The sequence below is a fragment of the Phoxinus phoxinus genome (genome assembly GCF_949152265.1).
Source record: "Phoxinus phoxinus genome assembly, chromosome: 9".
In the NCBI taxonomy this organism is placed as follows: domain Eukaryota; kingdom Metazoa; phylum Chordata; class Actinopteri; order Cypriniformes; family Leuciscidae; genus Phoxinus; species Phoxinus phoxinus.
The window spans coordinates 14,881,019-14,895,621 of record NC_136884.1 but is presented as its reverse complement, the minus strand read 5'-3'; the positions used below and the strand labels follow the sequence as shown (position 1 = coordinate 14,895,621).

Genomic DNA, 14,603 nt, shown 5'->3' with positions numbered 1-14,603 from the left:
ATCACAACTCCCAGAAGCATTCGACAGTTTGATTCTTGCATCTGAAGACACTTGTTGATGTAATGAAAGCTAAATGGATGCAGACACACTCCGCTCTGATTCTTCATCTTATTATCATTCTGCATGTGACTCTTTCACTGATGATGAAGCTTCTGGAAGCGTTTGCGTCAAAGGCATGAAACTGGTTTCTGATCATCATATGAAGGTATGAACTGCTACCCGACAACAAAGTCCATTTTCTCCCCTGGTTTGCATCATTCTTTGAATCCTTTTACTGTCATTCAGTTTTTTGCCCTCTTTAAAAGAGAGAGTGAATGAAAGAGAGAAAGTGGCTCTTTGTCTCTTATTTGCCAGTCACGGTAAATGGCGGCTCTGATTAAGTTGCTCTAATTGGACTCTGCTTCAGATTCCGCGGGCGAACAATGGGCCACTTTGATGAATGGGTCGTGTTGCGGTTTGTGTCGTTGTTTCTTCTGAAAGAAATCGTTATGCCATTAGCGACGAATCACATGCCAAGAGCCGCGGATACAAAGAACTTTAATCTTTAAGTCAAAGAAGGAACAAAACAAATGGCCTAAAATCTCTCAGACTACATAAACCTTAAAAACTGAAGTGTTAGGAAGCTTTAGACGGATGTAACAAGCTTTTAAAACACATCTGTGTGAGGTGCTTCAAGGACTTGAGATGTGATCTGCTCCTAGTCTTTAACCTGTACGCTCTGATTTCATTTCTCTATATATATTTTTCGTTTGCATGAGCAGAAAGACAGAATGTCCCGGTTTGGAGACCAGAGGGGCTGCAACTGCTCCAACACTCAACACACAGATGGTGTCTTTACGTAACGGACGCATTCATTACATCCACATCATTTCTCAGATGAAGCCGCACTTCACGCTGAAACCGGCTCACCCCTCAGTTAAGCAGTGACAAGCAACATTAATGCGTACATGTCAAAAGTATCTTAAGGTCACCAACTGAGTTGAAAACAAACTGTTTCTTTGCAAAGGCAGCGTCTTTGATGCGACATTTGAACAGCCAGACGTGACCATCTTTTTAGAAGGTGAATAAAATCTCCAGCCTCATTAAAGGGATTAAAGATTCAGTGAAATGATCCTGCAGGACGTCAATCAATAGAGCAACAGTGATGAAAAAGACTCATTAGTGGGACGAGGCGATGCTGAGAGGTTTTAAAAGATGCCAATCCTGTTCTGATACTGTATTAAGTTATTGATTATATCGTATCCTGCACAGAACTTACAGCTGTATGAAGCACAAGGCCAGAGATTATTGAGACATTGTCCTATTCTGCTAACTATTGTGAAAGACCACTTCGCAAAGAAACCTCTTCACTTTAAAAGAATTGACCGTACTTAAGTGCAAACAGAATGTAATGTTTTTAACACTTCATTGCATGTTATTTACAATTTAAAGAAAATATATCATAGCTTAAATTCATATTAAAGGGATAGTTCACCCAAAAATGTAATCATTTACTCAGCCTCAAGTTGTTTGAAACCTGTATGGATTTTTTTTCTTCTGCCTAACACACAAGAATATATTTAGAAGAATATGGGTAACCAAACAGTTGATGGGCGCCATTGACTTCTAAAGTGACTTCTATTTTTCCATACTATGGAAGTCAATTTGGTTTCCATATTCTTCAAAATATCTTCTTTTGCGTTCAGCAGAAGCAATAACAAGCCATAACGATCCAAAGATTCCGTCAATTACCGAAGGACAAAATCCCCTTCTACATTTCTTCTTGTTTGAGAAACGTTTTGCTCATAATACGGCACAATATGAAAAAAAAGACTTCCGCAACTTCTGTTTCATGCCCATTTTAAGCACACTTCTTTTTCACAACCTAATACATGCTAACATTAGCAAGAATGCTACATTGTCCTCATTACCACTAAACATTTAGGGTTTAATTCCAGATTTAAAGTCACAGAAACCCCTGCTGGAAAAGATTAAGCTGGTCGCTGTGTTTTAGAAACATATTAGCTGGTCTATGGTCATGAGCTGCTGCAAACTAGCAGACCGACTGCCATGTTCCCGAACACAGCTAATAGCTTACGCTGGATTTACTAGAAGGTGAAAACGAGAATGAAAGAAATTCAGAGAGAAAATCATTGAGATGTAGTCTCTGTGTGAATACTGAGAGGGTCTTAACCCTATCAGCAAAAAGAGCAAATGCTTCCCAGAGACCGTTTAAGAGAGGAACATGATTAATATTACATGTGCGCTGAAATACACAGCTTACATGCAAACACACACATTTAGAGAGGAAGAGAGCAGGCGGGGGAAGAGAGTGACAGACAGACGCCTAGAGAGATTGATGGCTATATTCAAATGAAGTCAGAGAACTGACAGGAACCCAATGGAGCGAGACACAGTCTGATGTGAGCCAGTCCACCACAACCACACTTACACTTAAAACTACACACACTTTACACCACATGCATGGTGTGTGTGCTCTAATTCCCAACACCAAACACAACCACAAACAGCCTAGAATGCTTTTGGGATCAATAAATGCAAGAACTGAGTTGCTATCGACACTCCTTCACCTCTTCACACGAGCACAAAACAGGAAGTCACACAGAACCGACTGGCAGAACAAATTAAGCAATGAAAAATCACTCGCTTTCCCATGAGAAGCACATTTATTGCCGTTTCACTAAAGCCAGACAAAGCTGAAGTCGTCTTACCTAGTTTCGGGAGGGAATATTTGACTTTGAAGTAATCCTGGTAAAACTGCAGGAGTCTCTTGGTGATGTGCAGAGCGTAGTCTCCCGATCCGCTCTGGATGGCGTCAGGCCTGGCGTACAGCCGAATCTACATCAACACAACATCGAAGAGAGGGAGAACAAAAGTCAAATTGTGTCAGGTGCTGAATGTACTCTTGTACGGCTCTGGGTTTAGTCCTAACCTGAATTCCCTCAAGGATAACTTGGAAGAGTAAGAGTGCATATTGAAGAACAGTCCACACATTTAATGCATTGAGAACGACATAATGCTGACTAAATTAACTTTAAATATAGTTTTTATATATATAATGAATATTTTTTTCTGATTCTATTTAGTCATTTGCTGTGGTTGGGATGAGTAGTTCATTCACTCATAAAAGAAGTATAGTATACAGTCTTGTTGCTTCCTGTTTTCATAAACTAGTTTTGTTTAAATCAGTTTGTAATTGTGTGATTTACCTCAGAGATTTGTCTTTTATCTTTTAATCAGTCTTAAATCTTTTTTTAGGGGGGGGGGGGGGGGGGGGTCTATTCTTTTTGAGTTATGGCAAACAAATGAATTGTTTACATTTTCATAAGCCATACTGTTATTAGACTAGCTGATGAAAAACTCCTCCGTGTATTTAAAAATGTGAACATATTTGCTAATTTACATCAATTTTAAAACTGTAGTTTATTAAAATAGCATCTTAGACATTTATCTTGGGAAAGAAATTAGATTTCCAGGAAAAAGCAAAGATAAAACATTTGCACTATTGCTCTATTGCAAGATCCTTTATTCTGTATTTACGATTATATGTGTGTGAGAAAGAGAGAGAGAGAGGGGGATGAGAACAAGTGTGAAAGAGAAAGTGTGTGAGGTGTGGCTCTGTGGGAAATGTATTCTCACAGTAAAAATGATCCTGGTCTCTTTTAGCCGAAGGCTGATGCACGGCACAGCTTTCTGAACGGGCATCCATCCAGTCAAAATGAATGTCCTCCTACACTAACAGAGTTACCGTGCAAAACAAGCCTTTGTTCCAGAGCCTGGCAGCAATGCACATTGAATTATGTGTTGTTTACATCACATGTTGCTACAGTATCGATCAGCTCTATGTCTGATATAAAGATGAATGGACGGCACTTAGGGCTGTGGAAATGATTCAAAGCTCAATCAAATCAATGTGATTTTAAATCAACCTGTAATTAGACAAAAGTGCTCAAGTTGACAATCAAGAGAAGCTTCATTGATCAGCCATTGTGGAGATTGTTCAGTCTGACTCTTGTGCTGCTGACTGCTTCATTTGTTTGGTTTGTTTGGTTTTGTTGAAGGAAGCTTGACAGAGACTTAAATGGGGTTAATTGAACTTTAATAGAGAGTCTCTCAATGAGCGGCTGCTCAACATTGATCCACTAACAAGCTCTTCCCGATGAAAAGATGAAGCTTTAGTTAACACACTGAGGAGATGACATGGAGCACATGACCTGATATTAATAACCTGTTGAGTTATTTCACTATACATATCTATATGTGAGAGAAACTTCAAGAACTTCACAAATTCATTCCTATAAAAGTCCAAACTGTGCCATAAAAACTGTTCAATGTATGAAATGTGTCTTCTAATTTTATATAATATGATTCCCTGTTAGAAAGTCTATGGTCACCAGCTTCAGTTGTTTAGACCAGTTTGACTGGTTTAACAGCCTGGCAGCACGAAACTTGAAAAATTATAATATCGTGCAAAAGATCATTTATTTCCCAAACCCCAAATGTTTAGCTGTAAGTAATTATCATCAAAATTATAACAAATAAAGGCTTGAAATATCTCACTTCGCATGTAATGAGTCTATATAATATATTAGTTTCACCTTTTAAGTTAAATTACTGAAATAAATTAACTTTTGCACCATTTTCTAATTGTTCGAGTTTCACCTGTAAATCAGAATGGACATTCATGCTGCTATAAGCTGGTGTTTTAGCTCAAACCCACATAGACGTTTGAAGGCATTTGTATTCTACTGCTAAAACCATAATTTTGTCCATTAAACATGCTTTTCTGATCAGCCTGAGTAATTTCATGAATATGTAATGAGAATATTTAGTATGGTGGTGTTGAATATTGATTAGATGTTATTTAGAACATTTGTAATTTTAATGATAAAATAAATAAAAATTGACTGACACTAAACCAGTGTATTTAATAACGGCTGATACCGTGTTATGAATGAAATGTGCTGCTTTAAGATAATCAGTTTCTCTCATTTTAGCACTTTAACTAATATAATACGTAAAAAATTATGCATGGTCAGAAAGGGAAACCCTTTCTGTTTTAGTATGCGTTTGTTTGAGAAATCACGAGTCTGAAGACCCTGAGGGTCAAATTGCAATATGTGATGCACTACTTTAGCTGACAGTAACTTTTTCTAGAGCTGCTGTAAAACCAAAACAATCTATGTTTCATCAATTTCCTATTATTACTGTAAAGCTGCTTTGAAACAATCTGTATTGTTAAAAGCGCTATATAAATGAAGGTGACTTGACTTGACTAGAGAGAGTCCAGTGGTCAATACAGGCTAAACAAAACAGAGGCGTGTGAAGATGAAGACTCAGCATTATTCACACACAGCAGCATGTAAACAATGTAGATTGGTGAAGATAGATAAAACAAACATCCAAGCTCAGACTTCAAATCATTTTGGAGAGCGGGTCACAGACAGCATGATCATTTATTCTCTGGATCGGAAAATATTTTTTTTTCTCCAGATATGGTTAGACATAACTCCCAGAGGTTGCAGAACATACAGGGTTTTATCTGAAATGGCTTGGTCATAACAGAACTTAATGCAGGATATGGAACATTAAAGTTCAATTGTATTCATTCAAAATTGCTAGTTATACTAGTCTTTAGAGAGCATTCAAGTTACAATCTGATTTTATAGCAGAACAACCAATACAAATCAACAATTAGCAGTTATGTTCATGTTAATGGAGCAGATTTTCTGAGGAATTGTTTAAGACAATTCAAATTATATCAAATTAAAGCACCTCTTGACCAATGAGCTGAACCACTTAAATGTACATTAAATTGAATGAGCAGTCCAACATTCAAACTGCACAAATAAACAAACAGAAACAATAAAAAAACATACCAAACATCCAAGCATAGAGAATAAAAATTAACTTACCAAACACCCTATCAGAACAAACAAACAAACAAAGCCTTTCAATTAAGAGAACAAAATCCAAACAAAACCATTTAACAAACATTGCCAATAAACAAATGTTCCAAATATACAAGCAGAGAGGAAAAAAAAACAATAAACAGAGCCGAGGTCTAAACAAAATTAATAAACAAACTGAACCTACAGTACATCCAAACAGAAACCCCAACAAACCTGCCAAAGACTCAAGCAGAGCCAAAAAAACACTTAAACTAACAGAACAAAGATCCAAACAAAACCATTAAGCAAACAGAAACAAGATCCAAACAGAAACAAAATAACAAACATGCCAGACTCAAGCAGAGCCAAAAACAAGCAAACAAACAGAAGCTTTAAACGAACAGAACAAAGATCTAAACAAAACTAATAAACAAACAAAACCAAGATCTAAACTGAACAAATCCCAAATGAAACCATTAAACAAACAAAACCAACATCCAAAATCCAGAAATAAATGTATAGACTAAAGGAAAAAAAAATAGAATCAATAAGCAAACAGAAACAATAAACAAGAAGAATGAACAAATAAACAAGTTTGATTTTATCTGGGATTTGATTGAAAACATGGATGGAAACATGTTAGGCCATCACATTATTTTTTTCTACACATGCAACCTTGTTTACATTACAAGAAAAGACATTTCAAAAGGCAGAGAGAATTATAAAATTTCTTTAGAAAAAATATACACTAATGAATCCTCCACAATTATGTGCAAGTAACGTGATTCATTTTTGTCATTAATATAAAGTTCCAAACGGCACTTCTAATCTTATTAGTTCATCCTTAAACCCATCTCACTAATAATTTAGCACTTTTTGCATTTTTGTTTGGCCTTCACTGTTTATAATATACTTATTTTACTGTAGGTTAGTCAATTTTACTTTAAACAGTAGCCTGGTAAGTTTTTCATCATGGCTCATTAAATCCTTAAGTACAAATGTAAGTGCACAGCTGCAGGTTAGATGACAACAACAAACAAGCCTGCAATTCGCAAGAAAAACAATCTCATGCATCATTACTGTACTAAACTGGGTATGAGGGAAAGATAAGTCAAATGCGTCAATAACTGTATAATAATACATTCATATAATTAAAATTCATTGTGTAAAAACCCAAAGTAAAACTGTTCAACTGGCCAAAGGGGAACATCACCTGGCTCAGTTCATTTGAGTTTGAGACCCCTCCACTAGGCCTTAAAACCCATAATGCATAATGCAATTGCTGGCGGGTGTGCCGTGATCTTTACACGTGTGTGTGGTAGATCAGTGTTTCCCCATAAACCCAGAGTAATAACTCCACTCTCCTCCCCAACTTTCCTCTCCCACGATCTTTCCTCTCGCTCCGCACAGCCAAATCTGTGTGATGAATGGAGCGAGGGGGCGACCCTGCCGCTTTAATGTGATTGATGGGGACGCTAGCGTGCGGCTAACCGCTACAAGCCACAGTGTGGGTATAAATGCCCCAGATAGAAGCACACACTGCAGTCAGAGATGATTTGATATAAAGGAGAGCGCGGTCATGCTGAAGGAGATCGATTAATTACACTAATATGAGGAGGAGGCCGGCCAAGGGCAACAGCAGGAGCCGCTGAGGAAGCCGTCAGGAAGTGTCTAATATGACAACAGGACTCTTACTGAACGTGATAGCAGTAACAGAGTCTCTCTAATGGCAGACAGATGAAGCTGACTAGAATGTGGGATTCAGAGTTAAAAAAAGAACATTCAAGTGCATGTGATGAAAGTGATACAACATCACATCAAACATGTTCCTGTATTTTATATAAAACCTGGAAGAGTTTGTCATGAACACAATCCTGGACTTGAGTATAAGTGGACACCAGTTGCACACATGACTGTTACCCTTTTAATAAACACGCATATGGCTTTGTGGACACTGGACTAATGTTAGTGGAGACAAACATTTCCATTATCCACTGTGTAACCATTATATATTGATTATAGAAGCGTACTGTAAAATAAATATATCGACTGTGAGCAAGATAATAGCTCTGTTTCAAAACTTGCTTTCTTGGCAGCTTCTGGGAGAATCCCGACTGAGATGAAACCTCACAGGTCACAGATTTGGAAAACTGCATAAATAGCAGCTACATTAAATACACAATAACACTGTACACATGAGACTCGATTAACAATTCATTTTAATTGACTTTGACGTTAGTCTGTTGCTAAGCGAATGATTCAATACGCTAATGAACTTAATGAACATAGCAGTAGCACACACAAATATTGGGTAAAGTAGTACATTTTTAATTAAAATAAATATATATATATTCACCACCGTTTGGGGTCGGTATTTATAATGTTTTTGAAAGAATTATCTTATGCTCACCAAGTCTGCATTTATTTGATCAAAACAATAACATTTTCAATCAATATTGTGAATTGTTTTCTATTTAAGTTTTAAAATGTAATGTATTCCTGTGATGCAAAGCTGAAGTTACTCAGTATTCGGTGTCACATGATCCTTCAGAAATCATTCTAATATGATGATTTGGTGCTCAAGAAACATTTCTTATTATTATCAATGTTGAAAACTGTTCTGCTACTTAATGTTTTTGTGACGCTGTGATATTTATTGATTTATATATTTGATGGATAGAAAGTTCAAAAACAACAGATTTATTTGAAATATAAATCATTTGTAACATTATAAATGTCTTTACTGTCACTCTTGATCAACTTTTGATCAATCAAGTGTATATTCTGTAAGTATACATTGATTTCTCTCGGCTCATTTGCCATTTTGGATTGACTTTATTACTGAGCTCAGTGCAATGCATTCTGGGATTGCCTTCATTTTAAAGCATACATGAGGTGCTGCCTTAGAATTTGGCAAATGAAGCAGAAAACCTTCTGAACAGCCTTCATGTCAGAAGCACATCTGTGATGCTTTAAAATGCTGCTCTCTAGGTTTTAGAAATCTCTGTATAATGTTTGTAACTTTGAGTTTTGGGTCTGAAAACACAGCCCGGTCTCACCCCAAAACGTCATATACTGACGGGTCTTGACCATACGTCAACATACGACGAAAAGGGTACCCCTATAACATCAATATGAGACGCAGACATAAGCGCACCAGCAGCGCCTCCTAGCGGTACCCTAACGCATACCTAAACCCAACCATACCCGAATCGTCACATATGAACGTTAAAGGGTACCCTTTTCGTCGTATGTTGCCGTATGGTCAAGACCCGTCAGTATGTGACGTTTTGGGGTGATACTGTGTTAGAAAGCGCGACTCACCACGACTCCGTTGTCTGTAACTGCTTCTCTGTAGGTGAAGTTGCACACGGCCCAGGCCAGGTAGTACGTGGACATGCGGGGCGTCCTGGAGAAATGGTTGGTCACCCATCCGTCCTCCTCAGACGTTGAAGACTCCACTGGCATGTTGGACAGAGACTGATACGAGCTCTCGTGTTTCAGACTCACTCTGAATGTGGCTTTATAGATGGGCTCGTCGAAACACGGGAAGGCCTTTCTAGCGTGAGTCGGGGAGAACTGCGTCACCGCAAGAAACCTGCAGAATAAGAACGTCAGAGAGGTAAGAGGAAAGAAAACTCTGCTGAAATATGTGACCCTGGATCACAAAACCTGTCACAAGTCGCACGGGTATATTTGTGGCAATAGCCAACAATACATTGTATCGGTCAAAATTATCGATTTTTCTTTTATGCCAAAAATAGTTAGGATATTAAGTAAAGATCATGTTCCATGAAGATATTTTCCTACCGTAAATATATAAAATGTTTATTTTTGTGAGTGAATGTAGCACAATCGCGAACATAAATGGACAACTTTAAAGATGATTTTCTCAATGTTTAGATTTTTTTGCACCCTCAGATTCCAGAATTTAAAATAGTTGTATCTCGGCCAAATATTGTCCTATCCTAACAAACCATACATCAATGGAAAGAATATTTATTCAGCCTTCAGATTATGTATAAATCTCAATTTTAAAAAAAATGACCCATGTGACTGGTTTTGTGGTCCAGGGTCACATATATGCTATTTAACTATCCAGGAGGCAAAAGTGGAAAGTCATTTGATCATAATTTCATTAAATTGGTTGTCACATGACTTTCCTGAATGCAAATTAGCTCCGTCTGCCATCTCTGTTCATATCGCTGTGCATTTATGTTCAACTAATGAAATTTCTGGAGTGAAGACTGTTAGAGCTTTTTAACAACAGCAACTAAATCACATCAAATGCCAACATAACATAAGAGATACACAGAAATGATATATCTGATATCTGCATGTCACAGCTGTAAACATTAAACACATTTGTGACGGCACAACGTCAACGAATTGACAGCGTGAACCAATTTAGATGGCAAGAAAATAATAAAAAGCTGTCAAATTGTTCTTACATGTAGTTGGAACAGAAGCGTTAATAATCTACACACAGACACATTTAGGACATCAGAATCAGAACTGAGTATCAAAGTAAAGAATCTAGAAAGCAGGAAAAGCGTTTCTTAAGAAGAAAGAGTGATCTGCATTCCAGACATCTGCATTAACGGATATTAAAGCTCGTATCAAACCTCACAGGGAGGAATTTTCCTTCATGACCATCAGACGGGGGAGGAGGGGTGTTCTGCTCGCCCCTGCATTTCTGTCACTACTTTTTACTCTCATTAGCAGCCGTTCATGCAGGAGCGATCTATAATGAGTCTATAATGTCCCATCTGTGTGCCTCCTCTTCATTTCATTCACACTTTATAGATGCTAGTACCATATAAACATCTTTACACTATTTAAAGATCACAGGAGGCGATGAGAAATCAGACAATAACAGACACACAGGAGGAGATTCTACAGGGATGTTAGTGAAAATCCCTGCAGTGAAACACATGGAGGTGTTTGAGTTTGTTGGAGATGTTTTACACATGCGCATCATGACATCACTGACGTGTGAGGTCGAAGAAAACGTGTGACGAGGAAGAAGGAAAAACTGTTGAATCTGAAGAGAGGATCAGTTCAGATCAGAACAACACTCCTGCGCCCACGTCTATCTACATCAACACAAGTGTTTCCTCAATCCAGCGAGATCCCGCTGTTCAGTGTTCATGAATATACGAGCAGCCAGCAGGAGCTGATTACACTAAACTGAAGGATCTTCACAGCCTGTGGAGCTGAACAACATCAACATACACTGAGTTGATCTCAAAGGTGCTCTTCAACGGATATTACGATATCAAGACCTCACAATAAAGTTTAAGTAAAAGAAAGAATCGCCCTGAGCCTTTAGCATGCTGAGTTTTACAGCCGTTATTGAAAAGACAAGGGGGGAACTGGTGGACAGACAGAAGGGTTATGAAGTGTGTCCATGAAAGCGAACCCTTCAGGGTAAAACAAGGCTTAAACATGTCTCAAATACAGGAAAACCTGTGGCAAAGATTCAGACTTGAGCCATTTTTTCCCTCAGAGGACAAAGAGTCAGAAGCCGGAAAACAAGAGCAAGAAGTTGATATTTAGTGAAATCACTGCGAATATGAGGCTGTAAAACTGAGTCAACACACACATATGAGCTTCTGATAGTCAACTGTGCATCTTGATGAGTTATATAAGATTATAACTACTGATATGAAGATTTCAAAACATAAAAATGGGTTGTTGTTTAAACAGGAGCACATATGAACTGAACACTTGAATTGTCTAATATATTATGGATTATCTGTTTATATATTGATTATATCAATATACTGTTTATAAATGAATGCATGCATAAATAGTTTATATTTGAAGGTTATTTTTTATGTAAATCTAACTGTGGGTTTATGAAGGTTTATCACTGGAAAACGACCCATGATTATAAGCGAGTCTCAGTGTGTGACAGTAAATGAGTCATTGAGTGAAGCGTCAGACACAGCTGTGACTTCAGTTCCCAGAGGTTTAACTAGTGTTCAGATCTGTGTGACCTCTGACCTCCCTGAACACTGAGGAACAGTTACTGTCTGAGACCGAGGCGTAAAATGACATACAGTAATAATGCTATAGAATTTACAGGTGAACGGCGCTGGATTTAAACGGATCGTGTACCCAAAAATTCTATCCAGCTTTAAAGGGATAGTTCACCCAAAACTGAAAATCTTTTCATCATTTACTCACCCTCAAGTTGCTCCAAACCTGTATGAGTTTCTTTCTTCTGTTGAACACAAAAGAAGATATTTTAAAGAATGTTGGTAACCAGACGGTGGCCATTGGTTTCCATATTAGGAAAACAATACTATGGAAGTCAATGGCTACAATGTCAACTGTCTGGTTACCGACATCCTATAAAATATCTTCTTTTGTGTTCAACAGAAGAAAGAAACATACAGGTTTGGAGCAAGATGAGTGTGAGTAAATCACAAAATTAAAATTTTGGGGTGAACCATCCCTCTAAAGCTGGTAATTTTAAGGATGAAGATTAGGAGATAACTTCTCACCTCATGTGTTGTATTTTTACTGGCATTCATCTATGACAATGCATGACCGGCATTAGAATAAATAATCCTCACAAAATAAATTAACTGCTAATAAATTAACCACACATAATTACTTAAACTTGGGTAACTTGGAATTAAAACATGATAGTGAGATTTGTATTTGAATGAGATCCCATATTCATTTATTGTGATTTACCCTAGATGCAATATTATCTTTGTATTTTGAAGCAGTTAATTCAGCCAAAACACTGCTTGGTTTAAATTCTATTTAACTGCGCATATCAGTATCAGTATCACTAGTTCCCATGGCAACAGCAGGACATTATATCAACACCTGATCAACATATGAGAGACTTTTTTTGAGACGGACACTAAATTTTACCTTCTTTCTCCATTCAGCACATACGAGCTGCGGAAGAAGCCCAAGAGCTCGTGCTCGGTGTGCGCGTGAAAGGTGATGTTGATCTTGTATGTTCTGAGGGGCTTCATCTCTCTGTGCAGCGCGATCACAAACACCTGCTTGGGCTGATAGTGGAAGCGGCGCTGGATCCTCATGACGCCCGCTTTCTTACTGTCCGAAAACACCAGCACTTTCTCCACCTCCAGCCGGTCCGTGTGCAGCACGATCAACTTCGTGGAGTTGACGCATTCAAACTCGATGTTCACCTCGCCGGAGAAGCTGAAGTTCTCCATGTTCACGGACAGTCGGAGGTCGTAGTGTCGCGGGCGCAGGGTGGCCGGTAAGCGCAGGTGTCTCCAGGGCTGCTGGCCGTCCTCTGTGTGACTGATGTTCCCGTCCCGGGACTGTTTCCACTTACTGTTGCTGGAGCCGTTCGCGGCCAGAGCCCCGCTGCTCTCCGCGGCGCATCTCTCGAAGCTGACGCTCAGCGTGATGGCGATGGCCGTGACGATGATGAGGGTGAGGATGGAGATGGCGAAGCCCAACACCAGCCTCTTGTGAACAGTGATGTGCTGTTCGGTCGTCCGGGGCCGGACCACCACGCTGTCGGCCCACTGATCGGACAGAGCCCGTCCGTTCCTCATGCTCGCGTCCTCGATCCCCATTATATGACGAACCTGATGTGTGTTATATTCATCATCAGCTTCCGTTCATGCGGTGCAGCTTCAAACTGCGAGCGAGAAATGAGGGGAATATCCCGCGAAACACGCAGAACGCAGAATAACTGCGGGTCGATGATCTCGAGATTTCTGTGAATCAGAAGTTCGTCCGGTCAGATGCTGGAGCTCATCGAGTCCTTTCGCACATCCATTTCTCCTCTGACTTCAGTCTGATGTGGATGAAGGTCCAGCACCTGCTTCCTGGTCAGTGTTGTGAAACTCTCTTCTCTCTGTTCATTTCTCCTGCCTCCATCATCATCATCATTCTCTCGCTCTCTGATGCATCATCCTCTCTTTCAGCCAGTGGGCTGTGCTCTCTCTCTCTCTCTCTCTCTCTCTCTCTCTCTCTCTCTCTCTCTCTCTCTCTCTCTCTCTCTCCATCTAATGTTCAGTTAAACCACATTTAATTAAACAGTGAAATATTCAGACAGGCTGATGTTACTCTCTCCTCTTTTACATAAATCAAAATTGCTGAGCTGCATGAATATTAAACAGAATAAAGGAATTTACTGATTAAATTAAAATATGAGACACATTTGAGACATGTACATGTCAAACTTTTACAGCAGCGCTATGACAGTATTTTCAACAGTGTTTATTACACATCGCACAAATACATTAGATCATGTCTGTTGTGTACTTTCACAACAAAAGCGTGAAATGGAAGTGTGATTAATAATTCAATAAAATGTATTGAGGTTGTGTGGTGCAGTCAAATGAGAGTCTTTTGAGTAATTATGTGTAATCAGTAGTTTTGTACAGTAGTGTGTTATTTTAGTGTCTGAGTAGCTGCGGTTTCAGTTTTATAAACCCAAATAATGAAGCATATTCACAATGGGCGCTGCAACTGTAAACTGAAAGCTGCTGTCCATGGTGCTGAATCAAGCAGGACCATCAAATCAGTTTCCTGGGGGGTGTAATTTCTGCACCACTAGTGCAGTAAAAATAATAAATATTTATTGTTTTCCAGCTGGGTTTCCTTAAATTCTATGTCCCAAATGGTTGAACACATTGGAAGTAAAACAGCATTTATTTGGTTTTCTATTCATGCAGCTTCCATCCTCAAAAATTTTCATTAATG

The 14,603-nt window shown here is 38.7% G+C and overlaps 1 protein-coding gene across 1 annotated transcript in view; it reads right to left on the bottom strand.

Moving 5' to 3' along the window:
* LOC307004100 (thyrotropin-releasing hormone-degrading ectoenzyme-like) overlaps positions 1-13,800 on the bottom strand; it is a 131,471-nt gene extending 117,671 nt beyond the window's left edge. The window contains exons 1-3 of the mRNA XM_079623048.1: positions 12,786-13,800; positions 9,216-9,489; positions 2,712-2,838 (exon numbers count right to left, since the gene is read on the bottom strand). Of these exons, the coding sequence (XP_079479174.1) occupies positions 2,712-2,838; positions 9,216-9,489; positions 12,786-13,468 (1,084 nt within the window). The 5' untranslated portion in view covers positions 13,469-13,800. The remainder of the gene's footprint in view (positions 1-2,711; positions 2,839-9,215; positions 9,490-12,785) is intronic.
* Between the last annotated feature and the right edge of the window lie 803 nt (positions 13,801-14,603).